The 22401-nt window shown below is 44.2% G+C and overlaps 1 protein-coding gene across 1 annotated transcript; it reads right to left on the reverse strand.

Annotated features, from left to right (window-relative positions):
• Positions 1 to 21633: 21633 nt before the first annotated feature.
• Positions 21634 to 22167, reverse strand: SF3B5 (splicing factor 3b subunit 5). The gene has a single exon (XM_051811105.1). It carries the CDS (start codon positions 22072 to 22074, stop codon positions 21814 to 21816), a length of 261 nt encoding a protein of 86 aa, XP_051667065.1. The 5' UTR covers positions 22075 to 22167; the 3' UTR covers positions 21634 to 21813.
• Between the last annotated feature and the right edge of the window lie 234 nt (positions 22168 to 22401).

Raw genomic sequence — 22401 nt, forward strand, 5'->3', positions numbered from 1 at the left:
CCCTGACAAGGAGCTTGCCCTCAGGAGCAAATGGTGCCTGGCAAGCAGGAGGCACAGCCTCAGCATGCCCCTCCAGCATCCACACATCTCCCCTCACCCCCCAGCTGGTCATGGATGACAGAGGCAACACAAGGGACCTCCATGGGAGCTGACGTTGCTCATCGGGCTCAAGCCCACTTGCTGCTTTTTAAGTCATAACTCTGAAAAGGGAAAACCCACTGCACTTCCCAAGTGGAGCCAAAATGGTATATAGATGAATTGGAAAGGGCAAATCTTTGAAGAGTTCAAAAATCTGGAAGGATTTTTATTTTCCTCAGTTGTTTCTTCATTGCTTCCTCTGTGCAAGTGCATCCAGACAGAATTGAGCATGCAGGGGTGCAGCCATCTGTCTGGATGATACTAACCACCATGATCACCTGTATGGGCTGTGCAGCCTTGGAGGTTTTTCATTTAAAGGATAGAATTCCATCGAGAATATGGATAACCAAGGTTGTCAGGAGACAACCAAGATGTCATGCTGCAGTGAGTATGGACTTGTTCCTAAGGCAATGTGAAATCTATTTCTTTGCAGGAAAGGCATTTTCTGTAATTAGCCTGGCTGATATTAGTGTAATGTCTAAGATTAAATTATAGCCTAAACCAAGACGAGTGATATTTGGGATTGCTGATACTTTCTCTCTTGTTTATGCTTCTTTTTCAAGTCATGTGAGGCCAGACAAATAATCACTATATGCCAGAGAATCTCTGAGCAGAGAAGATACAGCACACCAGCAGCTTGCTTTCTGGAGTTTTAGAAAACTTACTGAAGCAGGTCCTCAGCTGGCACAATCTCAAAGAGCTTCTTGCCCCAACTCCTTTCATCCTCTTTGGAGCTCTTCTAATTACACCAGCTAATGCAACAGCTTTTTGCTGTTTGGCAAGCAAGCTTACTGACTCTTGACTTCTAGAATGTTTGTCATTAACTCAAAGGAAAGATAGCTGCAGGCCGTGAGATAGAAATAACACTCCCAACAGTTTGTAGGGGCAGATTTACAAATGGAAGAGACAAGCAGACAGAGGCATATAAAGGAAAAATTTTAGTGAGCCAAATTGCCTAGATATTTATAGGCAACTTCAAGAATTCTGGTCAGAGAGTTTTGCATCTGTTTATCATTACACCTACACAATGTGAAAGGATTATTTATATGCATAAGACTAAGCAAAGATTTTACTTCCAGATGAACAGGAACAGTTTTAAGGATGTTAATCATATAATTCTTTTGAGTTGAGGTATGCACTAACTTTTGTTGAAAGTCACTAACAGAGAGAAAAGAGGCTGAAAGAGAGCCAGGAAATACCTTCCAGCCATGTAAAACTTCTACGTGCACCTGGTAGGTTGTCCTGTTGTCCTTGCAGGTTGTCCTATTTCAGTATGAGCATATGTACAGGTTGGTAGAAGCACAAATAGCTGCATCGTGTAAAAGAAATGTTCATTTTTTTTTAAAAAAGAAGACAGCATAGAAGTTATACTTGTTATAGGCAAATCACTAGTAGCCAATAATTTATTTGTTGAACTTTACCTCTTCTTCTGGTGATCTCTTGCCTGGAAACAGTTTCTTTAATGTGTTTTTTAATTATTTCCATTTATATGCTTTGGTAACCCTCCCACTGAAACAAAAAGAAATAATTTCATTGTTTTAATAACAAAATGGTTATTAATAATAATGACATGTATTCTTGAAGACATTTGGGGTATTTACCAAATTCAGATTCCAAAAACAACTGCCAAAAGAAAGTGAAAAGTTGTTTCAGTTAAATGAAATTGCCAGATGAATGTCAATGGAATTTGAATTCTTGTGTGCCCGTCTGGTAGACTCATTTAAACAAAAGCTCAAGAAGAGGAGATTATGTCATTGAAGAAAGCCTGCACACAAACAAGGAGCAACTAAATTTTTTCAACCAGCTGTAGAGCTGGCATGCCTTGCTTCTTGAGTCATTTATATCTGAAACCATATCTTTTCCGTGCTATTCCCCTATAACAATGGCAACGTTTTGACCTTGGTTGAACTCGATGCTCTTAAAGGGTCTTTTCTAAACTAAATAATTCTATGATTCTATGACTTTTAGTCATAGACAAAGTGCCCAGCACTACTCCTATTTGGCTCCATTTTAGCTGCTCCTCCTTTCCACAAAGCCAAGGCAAGGCGGTTTGGTTTCCAGCCCTGTGGCACCAAAGTCTGGAAAGTTACAGGAGCTGTAACTTTCTCGGTGGAGCAGACACTGCTCTGCGTTCATGTGCTGCGCAAACACGTGTTGGTCCAGAGAGCAAACCCCATGAAAATGTCTGCTGAGGCAGCTGGTGAGGCCACCCAGCCAGGAGGGCCTTGGTGAAGGCTGAGCCAGCCACACGAAGCAGAGCAGCACAGGAAGAGCAGTTAGAAAGCGCCGTGGCTTCATTCAGGCCGTGCTGGGCATTGGGGGTTCATGGGCTTGCAGCCTCACAAACATATGGCACCCCAGCCTTCCACCACCAGAAGTTGGCTATATTAGTCCACTGCTTCGAAGTGTCTTTCTTTTTTTTTGATCAGCCTGCCTCAGGAAGAGTGTCTCAGTTACTGCTGCCATATCAGCATCTCCTTCCAAATCCTGATTCCCCATCGTACTTTTCCTGTATAAGCACTAATTATCTGACATGATGAGAGTGAGTGTGTGGTGGGGTGACCCTGGTTGGATGTCAGGTGCCCACCAAAAGCCACTCTATCGCTCATCTCCTCAGCTGGACAGGGGAGAGAAAATATAACAAAAGGTTCATGGGTCAAGGTAAGGGCAGGGAGAGATTACTCACCAATTACTGTCATGAGTAAACAAACTTGACTTGGGAAAATTAACTTAATTTATTGCATAACAAATCAGAGTAGGATAACGAGAAATAAAAACAAATCTTAAAGCACTTCCTCCCACCCCTCTCTACTTTACAAGCTTGCTTTACTTGGATTTTCTCTACCTCCTCACCTGCTGCAGCACAGGGGCATGGGGAATGGGGATTGTGGTCACTTCATCACATATTATCTCTGTTACTCCTTCCTCTTTGAGAGGAGGACTCCTCACATTCTTCCCCTGCTCCAGCGTGGGGTCTCTCCCCTGTGAGATAGTGCTCCATGAACTTCTCCAGCTTGAGTCCTTCCCACAGGCTGCATGAACTGTTCCAGTGTGGGTCCCTTCCATGGAGTGCAGTCCTCCAGGAACAGACTGCTCCAGTGTGGGTCCTCACTGGGTCACAAGTCCTGCCAGCAAACATGCTCCAGTGTGGGCTCCTCTCTCTCTCCAAGGGTCCACAGGTCCTGCCAGGAGCTCTACTCCAGTGTATGTTTCCCAAGGGGTCACAGCCTCCTTCAGGCATTCACCTGCTCTGATATGGGGTCCTCCATTGTGTGAAAGTGGATCTCTATTCCCACTGTGGGCTGCTGGGACATGACTCACCATGGTCTCCACCAAGGGCTGCAGGGGAATCTCTGCTCTAGCTCCCAGAGCACCTTCTCTCCCCCCTCCCTCTTCACTGACCCGGGGTCTGCTGATCTTTTTCTCTCACATATTCTCATTCCTCTCTCCAGCTGAAGTTGCTGTTTTGCAGTTTTTTCCCCCTTCTTAAACACTTTATCCCAGAGGTACTACCACTGTCACTCATGGGCTCAGCCTTAGACTGTGGCAGATCCCTTTTGGATCTGGCTGGCATTGGTTCTACCAGACGGAGAACTTCTAGCAGCTTCTCACAGAAACCACCCCTGTAGTTCTTCCAAAACCTTGTCATGTGCACCCAATACAGGATGGCAGTAAGAGATTTCTGCTCCTCTCCATTAAACTGCTTCAGCTTCTAGAGCAAATTATTATTTCCTTTGAGTGTTTATACATGTGGACATAGCTGTGTTATTCTACAATGTGATTTTGTCAGAACAGTGAGTGTAAGAATGCCATGTCATGATCCCCTATTCCTCATCTCATGGTGAGACTGAGTTGTTACAATTCAGCCATTGCTGCCTCGCCAAACACCTTTCAACACTGCAACTAGTCAGCAATAAAATAGCAGAATATTAGTGCTACTTATGAAAGTCTCTGCAAAATTTACATTTAAAGCCTGAAGAACATGTTCCCTGTGTTCCTGAACAGTGTCTCAAAACCTGAGTCCAGATTTGGGAATGACAACCTAATGAAAAGCAAGGTGGGTAAATGAAGAAAGCCCTGAAGCATGTCAAACCTGGGTGCCATTGACTGCCTGAAACACACAATGCCCAGCAGTATGGGATCTCTGCCAGTGTAATGCCTGGACATCAAAGTTCACACCCTGGGAACTGTCAGGACAGAGACTAATTGACACAAACTTTGATGATGGGCACCATCAGAGCTGAAACACTGGCTGTCCTGGTTCATGACCATTTCAACTGCTAAAGTTCAGTCAGCACAATGAAGTGTTGAGTCCTGAAAGCTTTGTCATGACAAGCAGCAGTCTAATAAAAGGTGTATCAGCTTGGTCACCCTTACCATGGGTTCTTCCAAATTAAACACGATTGTGGCTGCTGTTAGAACAGAAAAAAATGATTCATCCCTCTCTACTGCCCCCACAGTGGAAAAGCACTGAACTGGAAAGGCATATAGACTGATTCTAAGCTGCAGTTTCTGCATTAACCTTGTGCATCCACATTGCAGCTGGTGGTAAGTTTGAGACATGGCACTGGAAAAAGCCTCAAGCAGAGAGGAGTTTGGAGGAGTTCAATTTGGAGGAGTTTGGAGCTCTACACAAAACCCTGACCTATGGTATTTTTCCCCAAAATAAACCTTTTCATCACAACTCCAAGGGGTAGAGGCCATCTAAGTTGCAGAGACACCCTAAGGCACAGCCTGGCTATGTGATGGAGAGTTTAGGACTTCTAGACTTCCATTTTTACCCTCCTCTCCTTAACTCCTACAGCAGGAGCTACAGAACTCTGATAGAATTCAGGAGTGTTGAGGGCTCAGCCTGGGAGGGGCTGCTTCTCTTTTCCTGATGACACCATGGCCAGCAGCTCAGAGCAGTGATTGCAGGGACATGTTGCCGGCCCAGGGATGGCGACTGGGATGGAGATGGGGACAGGGAGCTCTGATCCTGTGCGGAAAGGGGTCTCACTAGGCTTAGCACTCTCAGGATGGTGAGAGAATATGGTCTGCTTTGTGAATTTGAGAGCCTCAGAGGATTTATCTCCCAACTCCAATAATTGTCTGCTGGACTCACATAAACGCCACTGATTTAGAGAATTGTCCAAGCCTGCTTTCCCTAACACTCCCCCTGCTCCTCCACGAAGAGCAAGTGACAACCCGTTCCCGGTAGTCACGGCTATAAACTCACGTTCCTGGAAACTCGGGAGTGAGAAGGCAATGCTGTTTTTACAGCAGTAGAGCATATTCCTTCTCTGAGGTCCTTCTGTTTAAAGAGCAGGCTATTGTTATGGTTCTCTTTGGCAAGAAAAACCTAGGATTGATCAATGACTAGGTCTTACTGTTTCCTTAATGACTGCAACTGATTTGCTCTCACAGTGTTTTTTTAGGGATATTGTTTACTCCAGCTTCAGCCCTACTCAAGACACTTGGAATTCAAATAAACTGCATTGTGTTGCATTTTCTGGCAGGCACCCAGTGCAATGAGTTTCAAACTAGGGTTTTATTTTGACAGCTACAAGGCAGAGAGGCATCTCACTAGTCAAGACTAATTCTTCCAGTTGCTACACAGCATGACCCTATGAATTTACTGTCAGTCACATCACTGAGGTCACATTAACCCTCAGTAACAGTACCCTGAAAACATGATAAAGTGAAGATGGTGATCTGCAGAGTTAGAGACTTTGAACATGTGGTATTTAATATCTGGAATTAACTCTATGTGTATCTACTGACATTTGGAAGAAGAAGAAAATATTTTCAACCTTTAGGGTGACTCACGTAGACTTAAAATATTTGGAGTTATTTGTGGTTGCAGATCTGTGGGACAGACATGAATTTTCATTAATTAAGTAGAGAAGAAGAATAAATGAACCTTCTTGAGGTCAAGAAATCTTCATAAAAAATATTCCCCCCCAAAAAATGACGTTTTTAATATATATATATATATATATATTTGCAAGGCAAGGTTTCTTAAAGAGAAAAAAAATCCTGCATGACGAGCATAAAGGCAAAGTATCACTGAGACTCATTAAACACTCTGGCCCAGGCACAACACAGGCTATTTAAGGATATCTTTAAAGAGGAATCCTGGCCAAGGCCTCCTCCCTCCTGCTCATTTTGCATACAGGAATTAGCTGGAGCCCTGCTGGTTCCTCACACAGTTCAAGTAGGTCTCCTGCAGCACTGAGATGTTTGTGCTTCCCCTTCCTCTTCAGAAAGAGCCCTCCTGCCAAGCAGCTCCATTGCCTAAATCTTCATGTCATCCTGGCAACTGGAAACAATACTGCCATTGCACAAGCCAATCCTCAAAACATTGAAGGATTGTGCCTAATTTCTTCATGAATGGTCTTCCTGTCACCAGGGCCATGAGGAAGGACAGATCCATGCCTCGGCCCTAGCTGCCACCCTACAAGAGCAGGCTGTTCCTGCTACTGTGCTCGGCAGCAGGCGCTGCTGATATTTGGCTCTTAAAACTTGTCCCCTAAAGATTTCCCTCAGACAGATGGCCTCAAAGTGGCACAGTGTTGCCTCGCTGATCTCCCAGGGGCAGCTCAGAAGGAAGCATGTCGCCTGGGCACAGCTGGGGTTGCTAGATGGGGTTGGAAGATGCTACTGACACGGTCCAGCTCTGCCTGTGACCTGGGCACAAGAAGGATGCTTCGCTGAACATGACACAACCCTCATGCTGTGAGGGGCACAGCTGTGTTGCTGTTGCCTCAAAAGAAAGATTTTTCCAGCACATGACAACTCTGCATACATGAAGAACCAGTTTGGAAACACACTATAGGGCCATCCTGGCAAAGCTCTTCTCTGGTATTTGTCATGCAGGCTATTCTATCATTCAGCTTTGCATTGATGAGTTTTTCTCTGCTTCAGGGACAAGGTACCTTTATTTGAGACACCTGGCATGGGACTGTGGATTATGAACTTTTGACATCCGGGTGCCACAAAGGGAGAGGGAACTCAATCTGTCAGAGGAAGAGCTAGTAATGATGTGAGCACACTGTGACTGCAGAAGGCACCTCTGAGTCTCAGGGTCCTGCATTTCCTTCGCTTTCTGTTCAGAATTGCAAGCATCCTGGTGTCCAAGTAGCATTTTCAAAAGGTCTTTTCCAACTGCACCCACCTCCCTGTCCTCTCCAGCACTGTCACTTTGCCTTCCCTTAGTTTTCCTTTGCCTAATCATATTTCCTTTTTTTTAATTAATTTTCACCCCGCTCCTCAGATAGCATCTCACCATTTCTTCATCCTTGTGGTTCTCTTATTCCTTCCTTTTCTTTACCACATCTTTCTTAGCAAACCAGGGAGAAAAAGTGGAAGGAGTCTGCTGGGCTTTTCTTCTCATTATTAATAATTCCAAACCTCCTTGCTCTTACTCACCCTCTTCCCACCATCACCACTTCATCCAACTCCTCTTCCTGCCCCATCCTGACATTGCTGTCCCATGATAACTCTTGGAAGACCTCCCTTGGACTTTACCTTTCCCTCACAACGTTACCTTCCAACATCCTCACTAACTCTCACCTCCACAATGGTGCCCCTTTGATTTCCTGGCATTTTCTTCCATTGATTTGCCCTGCAGCTGTGGTCTATGTTTCATAGCCACATGGATCTTGCTTTGGCCATGAACTGCTCCCTTGTTGGTCTGTTTGACTGTGATGTTGATGCCTGCTTTAACACTGCTCTCTCTGTTTGAATGGTCAATACCAGCTTCCTCTAAGTCCCTTTGGCCCTTTTCCTGGATATCATCTTTCACTTACTCTCTCCTCTGGATATGACAGTTTCTATGTCTCAGCTTTCTTCATCTTCCTCACCCTCTCTAAAATCTGTCATTTCTTCTCACATCATTTCACAGCCCTCCTCCTTTTCAGTTATCTTCGCTCTTGCACCCACTCCCTTTGGAGCGTTACTCCCAATCATTTTCTTAACTCTCTGGTTTTGCCCTCTTGCTTCCTATCACCCACTGGCTCCACCTCATCAAAGGCTTCTCTTTCCGCCTTTCAGACCTTCCCTATGTGACTCTTAGCCTCTGTCATCCTTCAGCCTTTGCCTTGCTTTCTCCCACGTAGGCTTTCTGCAAGTGATAAATTGCTGGGAAGGGCTGGTGTCTGCTCAAGCCTCATCTCTTTAACGAGGTACTCAGTTCCCTTATTTCTGATCCTGTCTAAGCAGAATAGCTTCTCTTCCTTCTGTCTTTCCTTCCTCTAGCCTCATTGTGAAAAAGGTAATTGTGCCATGACCTGTCTACTTTGAGAAACTGAGACAAATTCATTGGAATTCATGAAAATTGTGGAGTGAAACTGGCTTAATAGCATCAGGCAGGTCATCTTGACTTTGAATGAGAACACCCATAAAGAAGATGGAGATAAGACTTTACTAATTCTCTTTGCATTTATTCTTCCAGGTAATCTAGATTATCTTTGCAGGCACTCACCTTTGAAAAAACCTCACCACATCGTGGTTATTTCTCTGCAGTCTCTGGTGCCTTGCTCTTGTATGCCCTTTTCTGCCTGTAGATACTTCTTGGAAGGGTTCATCTCTTTTCTCCTGTTGTATAACACACAGAAGAACCAGACCTCCACCTCTGTTGGACTCTGGCAGTACCAGAATGAACAAGGTCTATAGCTGGTGTGCCTCAGAGTCAGGGCTAAGCTGGGTGGCAGCACCCCATCCAAGCTATACTGCAAGGGGAACAGCCATCAATTTTCTGGGAGAAAAAGAGGCTGCCTGAAGGAAAATTGCTGTTGCAAGTAGAATGCAGGATTCAGTATTTCCTCATACTTGGGATATTTGGCACAGAGGTTATGAAAATAAAAGACAATCAACTCGTTTCTGGGGAAGTGGGTACAAAGATTATTTTGATGTAAATTCTTTTCAGAAACCAATTTACCCCATGAAATTGCTGACATTTAAATGCATTTTAAGAGCTAAGAAAAATGCTTAATTTGTTCTCTGCTGCCAGACAGGAACACCGTGTTTCAAATTTGTCTCCCAAACTTCCTGAGCAAGTGGGTTTTAACTCACTCTTATTTGTGGTTAACTTCTGCTAGGTGCCAATATTGCTATGAGCCTACTGATTGTTCTTCAGGATATAAAAGAAAGGAATGTTTTTAATACACATTGGTACTTATCTTCACTGTTAAGAAATTGAAATAACACATAATTGAAATAGAGATAAGGCTACTGTTTTGAAATAGAATGGTCAGAAATTTATTTTTCATTTCTTTTTCATGAACACTGAATTACTCATTCAGATTCTATAGGTCAAGATTTTGGCCACCCGTCTTGGGTTTTGCTATCTTGAGCAAATGGTTTTGCACCATTCACTGAAATGGTGTAAAACTGAAAGAACTGGATCTTCACTAGTCGGTGTTGCCAGCACCTAGATGGCTAACCAAAGGAATCTGTTGTATTCAACACCGAAGTGATTTCCAATGGGTCGATTACAGCAAAATGTTTTTCTAAATGTCTCTAAGTTAGGGTGGTGGGAATTTAGCCTTAGGACAAACAGGGGCTAGGAAGACTGCCCACTAGAACTGATCCAAATAAAACATAAAGGTATCATTTCTAGCTTAATGAATCCCTCAGCTGGAAATCACTGCAGATCAGAGGAGTACCATAGGGAACAATTGCTGTATATTTGCTCTATTCTTATCCTCTTCCCTCTTTGGCCATCCCCAAAAACAGGGCAGTGATCTAGGTGAAACTTCGGTGTGTTTCCAGAAAGACATTTCTGGGGCTGTGATGTGAGCTGCCACTCTGAGAGCAGCTGCTGTGGTCAAAGTTTCAGCAGAAAGCTCACTTGTGGGCAAAGTATCAACATCTCATCCCACCCACATCCTCCAGGAAAATTATCTACGTGGACTTCCACCAAAAGGTAACTGAACCCAAACTGGCCCATAAAAGCATGAAGGAGGGCTGCTCTGAATCAAACGCTCTATGCATCATGCAGAGATGGCAGCTATCTTTCCTCCAAACTACAGCAGAGAAAAGCCAAGGTAGATGCTAAATTTTTAGTCAAGCACTGTTCAGTATGGGGTCTTAATCCTGAGCACACCCATAAAGCAGCTAACCAAATCTAGTCAGCTTTCAGTTATCTACTTAAACATGACCCAGACTGGACCTAAGCAACTTGTGTATTTAAGAAGAAAGCCCGGAGAGTGCTCCTTTTCATGCAGCCTATTTTCATGCAGCGTCCTGGTAACATGGGTCACTGCAGACAACCTCGTGCACCCTTGCTGCTCTGTCACAGCATCATAGAGAACTGATTCAGGTTCAATATCTGAGACACATCCCTCAGGCACTGTGGGGTTTGGGTCTATGTTATCCAAAAGCTTCCTGCTACAGCAGTGAAATGACTGTGGTTGACAAATTAAGACCTCAATACAGGAGCACTCTCCACTGCAAGGCCACAGAGGTTTAGGTGCCAGAGAGAGCCTTCCCTGAGAACTTGCATGAGCCTGATTGCCAAGAGGTGCATGGAGCCCAGCATTGTGACCCACCACATAGGAATCAAGCTGACCAGCTTTTGGCCCATGGGTACACAAGTCAAGGCCAGGTTGGATGGGGTTTGAGAAACCTGGTCTAGTGGAATGTGTCCCTGTGGCACGGGAGCTGGAACTATTTGATCTTTAGGGACCCTTCCAATCCAAACCATTCTATCATTCTATGACAGCAGTGTCTGCTGGGACTGGGGCAGAAACATGAGGTGAATGCCCATCTCTCTCCCACTCATTAGTTTCACAGTAATCACAAAAAAAGTCAATAGCATCTCCAGGGGCACAATGATTCTTGCTTTTGGTACAAGGATTCTGGACTTTGATGTTACTTAGGTGATGATATTTTGGCTCAATTAGATTGTGCTGATACCAGACAGGCTGGGACCACTAAGACTCCTGAGTTTGAGGTATTATGGCCTGGGGAGCTGTCATGATGGTCCAGGACTTCCTCTGCAAAACAGGGAGGAGAGAATACACATTTCAAGCCCTCCAATCCAAAGGACTTTGACTTCAGTTCTAGTTCATTGGCAATACCTTAAGCTCCACCTTCTGGTGAATGGTTAAAGCTCATGGAGAGACAATGACAGAAGTCAAGTTAGAACTGAAAAGTTGTCAAGACAATACTATTCAAGTATAAAAATGCCAGAACTACATTAAATATTTCAGGATAAGGCACTGATCTTCAGCAAAGTTTCCACAAAACAGTTTTGAAAGGCATCATAGTGTTTTATTTCAAGTAGTTTTATTATGCTGGCTTACATTTTCTTCACTTTATATAAACTGTCATGCTATAAAATAAACTTTATGTTTCAACTATCCCTAACCAAAACAGTTTGGACTACCCTGTTACACAAAACCTTTCAGTATTTTATTTTTTCATTTCATTGAAGTGAACGAAAATACATGTTGAAATGTTAAAGTTTCTCTGAGGACAGTGGTTGCTCCTCTGGCAAGAGCCCAGAGCCTTGAAGTTTTGCGTTGCTCATGGTCAACCAATTCTTCTCTTTTCTGTGCACAGGGACAGGTGCAGACAGCAGCAGAAGTTGCTGACATGAGGTCCCTGGCTTGTCAGCAAAGTCTGCACCACCGACTTCCTCCCTTAGGTGCTGTTCAGCAAAGACACAGGTAATTGAAGCGTGGAGGCCAAAGCAGAGTGTCAGGTGTGGGCAGCAGGATGAAGTGTTCAAATGGATGGCTGAACATCTCAACCTGGACTGTTAGCCTGGGCCTCTTCTCTCTTGTGCTTCTCCTCACACCTCTTCCCACTGCCTGGTCTAGCCCGGTCTGCTGTCAGCCTCTGAACCAAGTCTTCCTCCCACCACAGCTTCCTCTTCCCAGGGTGTGCCAACAGCCGAAAGGAACCAGGAGAAGGAGGAGGGCAGCCAGAGTGACTCTTCCTGCACCTTGCTCATGTAAGAAGGGCAGGGCATGGGAGAGGGAGCTCAGCACAGCCTGCCCTTGCTGCTTTTCCCTTCCAAGACTGTACTGACAGCGAGTCAGTGGTTGTGGGAGCCCCTTCTGTGTGCACCAGCCTCCCTTTGCAGGTCACTCTGCTCCAGCAGTGGGGAACGGGGTTTCCAGCTGCTGTTGTCTTGAAACACACTCGGTAATGCCACTGCAACCAGTGGCAGCCCAGCTCGTCACACCTCTGTCCATGAAAACCCATCCCGCTGGTAAATGAGTTCCTGAGCAACTGGGTAATATGAAGCAGGATCTGTTGGAATAAGGAAAGACACATGGTAATGCTGTTGAACCAATAGCTCAAAGGTCACATAGCCAGCTACCCAAAGAACTTAATCTTGCTATTTTAAGCAGTTTTTTCTCTCTTCTCAGTAATGGCAGTGAGCACACACAAATCAAAACCAGTACCATTATAATGACACTCTGGGTCATGGGATGACTCTATAAATAGTTGTGGAAGAGCATGAAGAAACAGGGAAAAAGCCCAAGAGTTGGCCATCTCACTCAGGCTCTAACCACTGTCAAGTCTTCTGAAAGTACCATAACAAAAAAATATTTTGAGGAATTTGAAGCTGAAAATAAGCAGACATGGGCATCACAGTGTCCTCCTCCATGTACACATAGCAACAAAGAGGAAATCACAACAGAGAGAGGCCTTCCCAGGAGATACAACATCATTACATTAAATCAACTAGTTTGAAAAGCAAGGTAAAAATGGAAGGACGAGCTGTTGTTGCTTCAGAGTGCTCAAGCCCTTGTGTTATCTGTGCTGCTGACTCCTATAATTTCTGAGGGTTTTTTCTGGCACGTATTTGTTTCTGGCACATCTTACAAGCAGTTGCAGTGTTCTTACATGACAGTAAGGTTTGTAAACTCTGCACATCCACAAAACATCCCTGCAATATGAAATCATATGCAAAGCAGAATCCTTTGGAAGACTGTATTTTCATAAGCCACAACTTCATAGTATCTAGAAGACAGATTTTCAAGATTAATCAGTCTTCCTTTAGTTTGAAAGTGAAATAGCTACCTGGAGTGTGCCAAGATGATACTTGGAAGGAATAGCACTTGAAAACACATTATCCAACTTCTGACCCAGTCTATGTATAATACACATATATACACACACAGATGCACACATGAAGTGACAGCTCATCATGAGACTTTTTATCTTTGCTTGCACACACAAAGTGACAGCTCATCATGAGACTTTTTTATCTCTCCTGTTCCTAAAAGCCCCAAAGTTCTCTGTTCCTATGCCATGAGAGAGAAAATAATAAAACATATACAGTTGTAAAGAGCAATTTGGATATGGTTTTTTGGAAGGTAGGAGAAGGGTTGGATCCAGCCACCCCATGGGACACGGGCTGGACCGTGCAGCCAGTCTTCCATTATACCATATAGACTGTCTCCATTGCCTGATGCCCAGGGCTATAAAGGGCCTTGTCCTCACCACTCCTCTCCTTCTCATAGTGTCCCTCCCCCTCCCTGCTCCAGAAAATCCATGCCAAGGTAAAAAAATTTCCTTCCACCTAATCAGCTTGAGTCATTTCCTTGTTGATACCTTCTGACCAATTCCCAGAAACAGAATGTCTTTCCCATGTGGCATCCCACCTACCAGCAGCATGTGGGGAAGGAGATGACTCTGTAGAACTGTGCTTCCCTTACTGGAGAAGCTGAAAGATGTGGGCAAATGAATCAGGGCTGAAGGATGCTCCTGAGATCCAGGAAATGACAGAGCCCCGCAGAACTGGCTTACATGCCAGCAGATGTTGCATGATGCTATAGATACTGATCCTGGTATGGAGTACAAACTGCGTTCCTACAGAGCTGACTGCTGGCTTTGGAATGATCTCCAGGGGAAACACAAGCACAAAAGGCAATTAGAGCTGTACACTGTTCATCCAGCTGACTCCCCCAAAAGAAGCCAGCCCTCTGCATCCTGATTTGGGCACAAAGCTGACAGAGCACCTGGTCTTCCTCCTCTTGCAGCTGCACTCCCTGATGCTTAGAAAGTCACCAGCTGCCTGGTGCAGTGAGAAAGGAAGGTTCAAGTGGGATGCAGTGCTTCAGCAGGTGACTGTGGGCTGCAGCACATCACACCAGTGACCAAACTCACAATGTGGGTTTGACACTACCTGGAATGGGACAGACACCACAAAAGCTGCTGAGAGTTGCTGCTCCCCATCTAGACTGCTTTTAAAAACTCCACTTTTGCTCCATTTTGCAAAACTCCATTTTACTGTTTACTCTAGCCACAGCAACTGCAGGGAAGAATTCGATTTTGGAAGGTCTCCAGTCTGGATTAGTATCTCAAAATACATATACATAGAACTAACTTGCAGCCTTCTCCAAATTATTCCACTGGGCAGTTGACACAAGCCAGTTGCTCACTGGCAGCCCAAAGCAGAGCAATTATTCATAGTCTAATAATTCATAGTCTAGCTTTGCCAAAGATTGAGTTTTTTTTCTTCAGACATCATCAAAAGAAGGAAACTGAGGTATCACCACCAGGAAGAAGTGTTGAGTGGCTGCAATGTCAAGCAGTAGCAGTGCTTGTTGTGTGTGGTGTGTCACAGTGTAGCTATCTGTTTGCAGTGGAAAGGACAGACAGAAAACAGAGTAAGGAGGGGGAAGCAGTGGTCTGCACTGAGGCTACGCCAAGGCCAACAGCCAAATTCAGCACTGAGCTCTCACTGAGTCCTGCTGACATCAGGGATGCAGTGAATAAAAGTGAGACATGAAGGAGGTTAGGGAGAGGTCTGGAATTCATTAGTTTCCCGTTTGAGGGGGAATAGTGGCACTTTGTTCCCTGGGAATTCAGATACAATGCTGTCTTCTTTACTGCCACAGCAACAGTCCCTTCCCTTTAATCCCCCTATGCACTAACATGGGTGGGACAGGACTTATCTCTGATTAAATCCTGGCAGGTAACATAAAAACCCCTACCCTGCTAACTGAGCCATGGAATTACATGAGGATAGTCTCCAAACCAAGCAGAAAACTGAAGAAAACTAAGCTACTCCTTTGATTCATCCTACATGCCCCATGGTAGCTCAGCAGCTGGCAAATCAATCAGCAGGGATCACCAAAGGCTGGAGCAGTCGCTTGACATATGAATCCCTTCCAAATTAACACAAAGGCCTCAAGGGTCCACCACAGGCTTTCAAGTGCCTCAGGTGGGTGCCTACAGTTTGGTGGGGTAAGCTGAGTGCTGGCAGGGCATGCAAGTTCAACTGGGGTGCATGTGACCTCAGAAACATCCCACAGCACCTCTCCTCCATCCTGCAGAGGCAACGGCAGCCCACAGATCCACTTTGCCTGGCAAACATCAAATGCAGCACATTCTGGTTGTGACTGGTGGCTACTGCTTTCCTAATAAAAACTCTTTGTATGTGTGGGAAGATGGCTGGGCATAAAAATTAGAGGAAACTGAGAAGCTATATTCACATCCTAACAGAAGTTATAATGGTACTGAAATTATAGGGTAAAATGCAGCTGCTGCTCCCTGGATGGAATGCAGTTGACAGCCCCACAATGATTCCCCGAACAACAGTAAGCACCTGCTCAGGGGGATGGAATGGAGGGTGGAGCAGAGTGGAGGCACCACGGCCAGCTTCTGTTGAAATCCTTGCAGGGAGGGGAACTCAGTGGTACTTTGCATCTGATAAGCCACATAGCACCTGTAAATGAAAGGAGATAGGAACAGATATCTTGCTGATGAGCCAATAACTGTGGTGAAATCTCCTTGGATGAAATCGGTTCATTAAAGCCTAACTGTAATATTAATGCACACCTCCATCCCAAAGTTACTCACCTCAAGGTACAACTACTCTCCACTGGGCATGCGCTCTAGGTTTTTTTGACTGTATCTTTAAAAGCAAAGTGAGAAAATTTTACACCAATCAGCAACAAAGGTATTTATGACTAAAGTCACTCAAGCTCCACCTAAACATAAAGAAATGGTATAAAATTAAGTCAAGAGCAGGGGAAAAGCTAGGGAAGACTCCATTGTAACTGCTGGGATCAGTCGATGGGCTGAACCTGTCTTCTCCTCCCATAGGGTTGCCTATTGGGTAAGAACTGTACGCACGCTGAATATTTTACTGGGATTAGAACTTGTCTGTGTATTGCTTTAAATAAGTTTTTGCAGTCAGATACCATCACTGGCAACCTTCAAACCTGTCACAATTTTATATTAATAAAGTGTTATTCTGTAAACTGTTAGTGGTGGTCCTTCCCGGGCAGTAAGTTACCAGCAGTGGGTAATACACTCTAATAAAGTGGGAAGATCTGCTGAGGGGTCTCCTTTATGCTGCTGGCATAGTTTGCTAAAAAAGGCAGTCAAATCACCCTCCAATCCAGCAGGACTGTTCAGTGAAGAGTCCCCAAAACGGAACGCTAACAGACTGGTTGGGCACAAGGGTCTCGGCTTTCCTGGGGCACTGACAGACAAATAAAACACTCAGGGTCAAGTAAACCCCCCCACAGTAAGGGTTGAGGAAATTCTCCCCTTTTCATTTGACAGTATGACCCACCAAACACCCCAAGAAACAACCAGATGAAGCTGTGACATTCAAGAAGGGAAGTATTATTTTGTCGGTGTGTAAGTCCATGTCTCTTGAATCATCTTCTCACCTTGCCCACTGGGGAGAAACAGGAGATGACTGTAAGCAAGAGCCCTGCTTTCTTGGCTGCCATCCCCAATGTTTTGGGACCTAGTCACAGTGCTCTGGTAAATTCTCTGCAACTCTTTGCTCCCCAGCCTGCCAAGGCACTCTTACCCTTCAGCAAGAGAGACTTACCCTGAATTACCGCAGTTAGTTCCCTAAAGAGCTAACACCAAATACCTAGGAGTTACAGCCAGGGCAATCAGGGCTTGAACTTGAAGCACACTGTAGTTATCTACTTTAGGGCAGCTGTCTGAGGGGTTTTTTCTGCCCTGTTTTTTTCCTTGCAGTGCCTCAGTGATGACAGGAAAGTGCCTCCAAGGAAAGAGGCTAAGACTCCATATACTTGACACTAAAGCAAGGATGTGCAATAGGCACTTGCTACAGAGTAACTGGTATGTCCTCAAGGTTAATTTACTGCAAGTCACCTGTTCTGGACTCCTTATCTTCAGATAAAGTTATCTTATTGCAGGAAAAGAGCACTCCCATAGAGCAATGGCCAGGAACAGTCATTTTACTTTGCATTCACATCCTCCCTTATTTTCTTTGTGTAGACAAGGCCTGAAGTTCTCTGCTTAGGTTTGCCAAGAAAAATGCTCTGTTCCTGGTTCATGATGATAGCTTTCCTGGGAATGTCCTTTGAGAAGGGGAGGGAGAAGAGGGGGCAGGAAGATAAGCCTTCACATAAAGGCTTCCAGCTAACTGCCATAAGGGCAGCAGGGAGGATAAAAATCTCTTTCTCTAAGAATTATTAAGCACTGTCATCCCTTCACCCTGCTGTCCCTTACCGCCTCATTTCCTAGAAAACATACATCATGTCCAACAAGTAATGCCTTAATACAGTCCTTGGTTGCAAAGCACCTGGCAGGGTACAAGCCTTCATCCACAGAGATGAGAAGTAACCTGAAGGCCTGACCCAGAGAGATGCTGAGTGCTCAAACCCTCTCTGTGATTCACTAGGAATCTCCAGGTAAGAGAGCAAAAGCTGCATAAGATCCAGGTCTGGATGACTAACAGATTGAATGTTCAAGTGCCCTGCTCAGCAGGCTGGTAAATCCTCACCTGCAGGTGAGCAAAGCCTCACAGGGCCAGCCTGTGGCCCTGCACTGCCCCCTCCAGCCTTGACTTTCTACCAAGACAGTCATCTTATCCTGCTGCTGAGATCCCACAGGCCTGGTTGCTTCCTGTGCCTTGCTTGATGAGCATATGGTTCGTCTCTTTTCCTTAGAGCCTCATCATTAAACAAGCAGTCAAAATACTGGGAATAAAATCACAGAGTGGAGCGCTGGGGAGCTGCCTGCCAAAGGCCTTGCTCACTCCAGCTTCCCAGGGTCATCCCAGGACAGCTGCAGTTAACTTTGCAGTGCTCACAGATTTGTATGCAAATAGATGATTCAGAACCCGTGTCTTAGGAAGAAAGCATTTCAACAAGCAATGAAAGCAGAATATAACTCTTCAAACAACACTTATATGAAGGCCTGTTTGCAGCTCACTAACAAAGTCCCAAAACTCTGGAGCGGGTGTAAACCACTTTTCCAGCCTGCAGGGAAGTTTGCAGAAAACAGCTCATTAATGCAATTGCTTCACTGCACAGATGTTAACTAATGTACTGCTATCGTTCTCATAGGTCAGAAAATAAAAAAAGATGAAGGTATTCAAATCTATAGTGCTTTGTACTCCTATACTGCTCTATTCACACATGGTGAATAAAAGGTACATGTTTTGAACCTTAGACCTATCCCGTTGAACAAAGCTAACTATTTCTGCCTTTTGGAAAGTTTTACTAAATTTTTAAGTATCCACCTATTTTTTCATAGGAACTTTGCAAGATAGCATGCAATTCTGTTAGTTATCTGTGCCTTCAGTTGGATAGCGGCATCACTTGCTGCCCTCTGGTGTAGCAAAAATAAAAAATAAAAAAATCACTTCTAAAGAAAAGTAAGTCAAATATAGGAATTGAGTAAACTGTCAAGATTTCTCAATTTATAAAATAATTAGCAAACCTCATTTATGCTGCCTGTTGTAGGAGACAGCCACATTACCAAAAAAATGGTAACAAACACAATTAAAAATTAAGGTGGTCATGCACTCCTACAGTAATGTTTTCTGGATTAAGTGCAACTCATTTACAAGTAAAATAAACCATCTCAGCATGAAGCTTTGCATGCTTTTTCTGTAAGATTCAAGCTTGGTTCTTCTTCTCTTGAATCATCTAATTAAGGCACCAGAAGCAAACTTTCATCTTTCACCTGACATCTCATTACTTCTCATGGTATTCATAAATCCTAGATAACATCACTTCAGTGTTTTATTTTTAGATAAACAGTCATTAAATATTATATATAATATTTTTTTTTAAGTAAAAGTGCATATATGTTCTACTCTACAAAGAATTTACAATATTAACTAGCAGAACAAAAACAGGTGAAATTCCTTCCTACCAAATACCAATATTTCATGTTGGAAATAATATGTATTTCTCACGCTTCACATTATGTGAAATTAAACTACAGAAACTCAGGAAAATGAGCCAGATATCACAGCAGGAAGCCCATTTGAAGCCATACTCCTTGGACGTAAAAAAAGAACATAATGCAAATATCAAGCCAATTTATAAAACAAACAGTACCCTTCATCCTTCAGTCAGGATAGAGGTAAAAACCAGATACATCCCAATAGGGCAAGTAATTAACACTGTTCTTAAAAGGCTTTACCCTTTTGAATACTAAAATGTAAAAGAGTCCACTGCCTTTGTTGGTTTTAAAACTGCTTTGGGATCTAGGAAAAATACCACAGCCCAGGAACAACCTCCCAGTTCTCTTCAAGTTTATCTTGAATTTTGGGAATTACAACTTTTCTTTGTTTTTCTCTATTTCTTAAGAAAGTGTTTGTAATGTTTCATCATCATTAGTACAGACACTCTAAAACCCCAATTCAACCAGACTAAAAACAGAGGTGTGTACCTAACTGGGATTCAAGCAAGTATACCCAGAACCAGCAAGTTCATTCATCATGTAACTCTGGACTTGTCCCTGAAGGCTGTTTGGCCTTTATAGTGAAGAGCTGGCCTGTAAACAGGATTAATCTTTACTTATGTGTCATATATTTGTTGCTCACATTTTAAAATGCACTGAGAATATCCACGGATAGAGCTAATTGTTAGTTTATACTCAGAGAAATCTTCCATGAAATGTTCTAATTTATGCAGGAGCAATTAAATTGCATGGTTTCTGTTTTTCCTTCCATGTAAGCGATTCAGGACTTGTCTTCATAAAACATTGCAGCTTTCAAACCATTATAAAAGCACCTGTTATCCTCACTCCAGCTTTTCCACTTCCCAAGGCCCAGCACTAAGGCTCAAGCTCCTTTGCCACCGCCTGTTGCACACACCAACTGCCTGCCAGCAGAGGAGACAACTTATGGAACCAGTCATGGGGTTCAATGAAGTCATTGATGCTTCTGTTCTTGTTTTCTCTCTGGACAGAGTGGCCACAGTGTATGTAAGGCAAGAGAAACAGGAACAAGCAGCTTTTGCCATGGAACTCTCCCATGCCACCCTTTCTCACTAAGCACGCTGCCTATTCCTATAGGAAAAGGCAAGTTTCTAAAATTTGGTAGGAGAACAGACTTTTAAAGGGAATCATAACAGAAACTTGCTTGATTTAGATATAATTTTTGTCTGATTTTTGCAAGACTGCATTGCATACAAGTAAGTGCTTGAACTCAAGGAAAAAACTTTCAGCTGCATTCTTTAGTATGTGAGGAAGAGATGCTCTTCAAATTACCTGCACCAGCTTGTAGGCAAACTGAAAAACAGTTTTCTACAAATCCCCCTCGTTTATTGGAAACTGAAGCAGCTCCCCACAGAACTTGCAAGTAAAATTTCTTTAGGACTTCACCCATGCCCTCATCTTACTATGTGCAACCAAGTTTGAAAAATGCCACCTTTGAATTCCTCAGAAGAGGAATGTACTGACTTGAGATTACGGATTTACAAAAAAAATCATTGATAAACTTGTCTTAATAGAATCACAAAACACTGGATTTTCCTCTCTAATTTTAATACAAATAAACAAAAAAAATCCAAAGCAAAATCACCCCACCCACAGTTACTATGCTTCACGTCAGAAATGAGAGCACTTTATTTCTCTAAGCAACATATCTCTAAGTTTTACTCTGAGGTCTTTCCATTCATTACAACTCAAAGTTTATTTTTACCATAAGTGAATAGAAAGCCTATTTTAACTGACAAATCAGAATCAACATCAATTCAGTATGCAATGTGATCTAAGACTGTGTCACCTCGAGGCATTCTACTTCAAACTACTAGCAAATAACCCTCATGTTCTTATTCCCTATTAACAGTGCTGAACCCCATATTAATACCCTAGTTTGGTGTAACACAGAAAAAATTCAAACGGTATATGACTAGAAAGCATTAATATAAAAAAAGGTAGCTAAGTTGGATCAGAGAGGATCAAGGTTGTAAGAGCTTGAAAGTACAACAAAGAGGAAGACGAGCCAAGAAAATAGGGTTTAGAGAAAAGCTATTTTGGAGTTTTAAAGCACTAGAACAACTGCCTTATGCTATACCACAAGCCACCCCACACAATAAAGCTAACAACAAATCAAACCCTCTGAGTACCAACAAGCTGCTTCTCTCACTCCTCAAAACAACAGAGTTCTGTAAGCAAGCATCAATCGACCTGGCCAGGAAAATGCTATCTATGAAGTATCCGAGTCTTGCACCTCGGATGGCTGTATTGAAACGCTTAACACCGAGCAACAGCATTCCTTTTGGAACAAAAAAGCTCTTACTAGCAGATTACCAAACAGAACATTAGAAATGCCCAGCAGGCTTTATTGTTGTCCATTTGAAAAAATCCGAAGGACTGTACAGTCAGAGGAGCCGGCGCTGTCCAGAAGCAAGCATTTTACAAGACTTCTCCCCCGTCAGTGCTTCGCGGGAACCACAGGCGAGGGCGGCGGCGGGACAGGAGGATGGAGGAGGAGGCCTAGGACTCGTCGGGCTTGTCGGCGGGCGGCCCGCAGGGCTGCAGCATCTTCTCCATCAGGTTGAAGCGGACGCGCGCCTTGCTCTCGTTCTCGGCGATGGCGAAGTAGTTGAGCAGGTCGAAGTGGCCCATGTAGGAGCAGTACGAGTCCCGGTGCTGGTTCACCAGCCACTCCCACTTGGTGGTGTCGGCGTGCCCCGTGCCGATGTACTTGGACTGCAGGTGCTCGAGCTGGCTGTGGATAGTGTAGCGGTCCGTCATGGTGCGGCGGAGCGAGGGACAGCGAGTGGGATGGCGAGTGGGACGTCGAGCGGGACGGCGAGCGGAAGTGACGCACCCCGGCAGAGGGATCTGTTCCGGCGGGCGCAACGCGCTCTCTCGGCTTTTCCTGCCGCAGGGCCCGATGGGAGCGCGTCGGAAAAGGCCTCTCGGGAGCTGTAGTTCTTCTCCGCCCCGCCCTGGGGGCTGGAGGGCTGCGGGGTGGGCCCTGGCGTGGTTAAATATTGACGTTGTAATAAAATAATTTACTGCCGCTTCAGTCACTTCAGTCGGCTAATCCAGTAATTACAACCCCAGGCCGGCATCTGC

The sequence above is a fragment of the Manacus candei genome, unplaced genomic scaffold, assembly GCF_025592945.1.
Source record: "Manacus candei isolate 608988 ecotype Guabito, Panama unplaced genomic scaffold, ASM2559294v1 h1tg000081l, whole genome shotgun sequence".
In the NCBI taxonomy this organism is placed as follows: Eukaryota; Metazoa; Chordata; class Aves; order Passeriformes; family Pipridae; genus Manacus; species Manacus candei.

Excerpts from the sequence above, each read along its gene's own strand:
- SF3B5 (XM_051811105.1), bottom strand. The coding sequence starts at position 22,074 with ATGACGGACCGCTACACTATCCACAGCCAGCTCGAGCACCTGCAGTCC.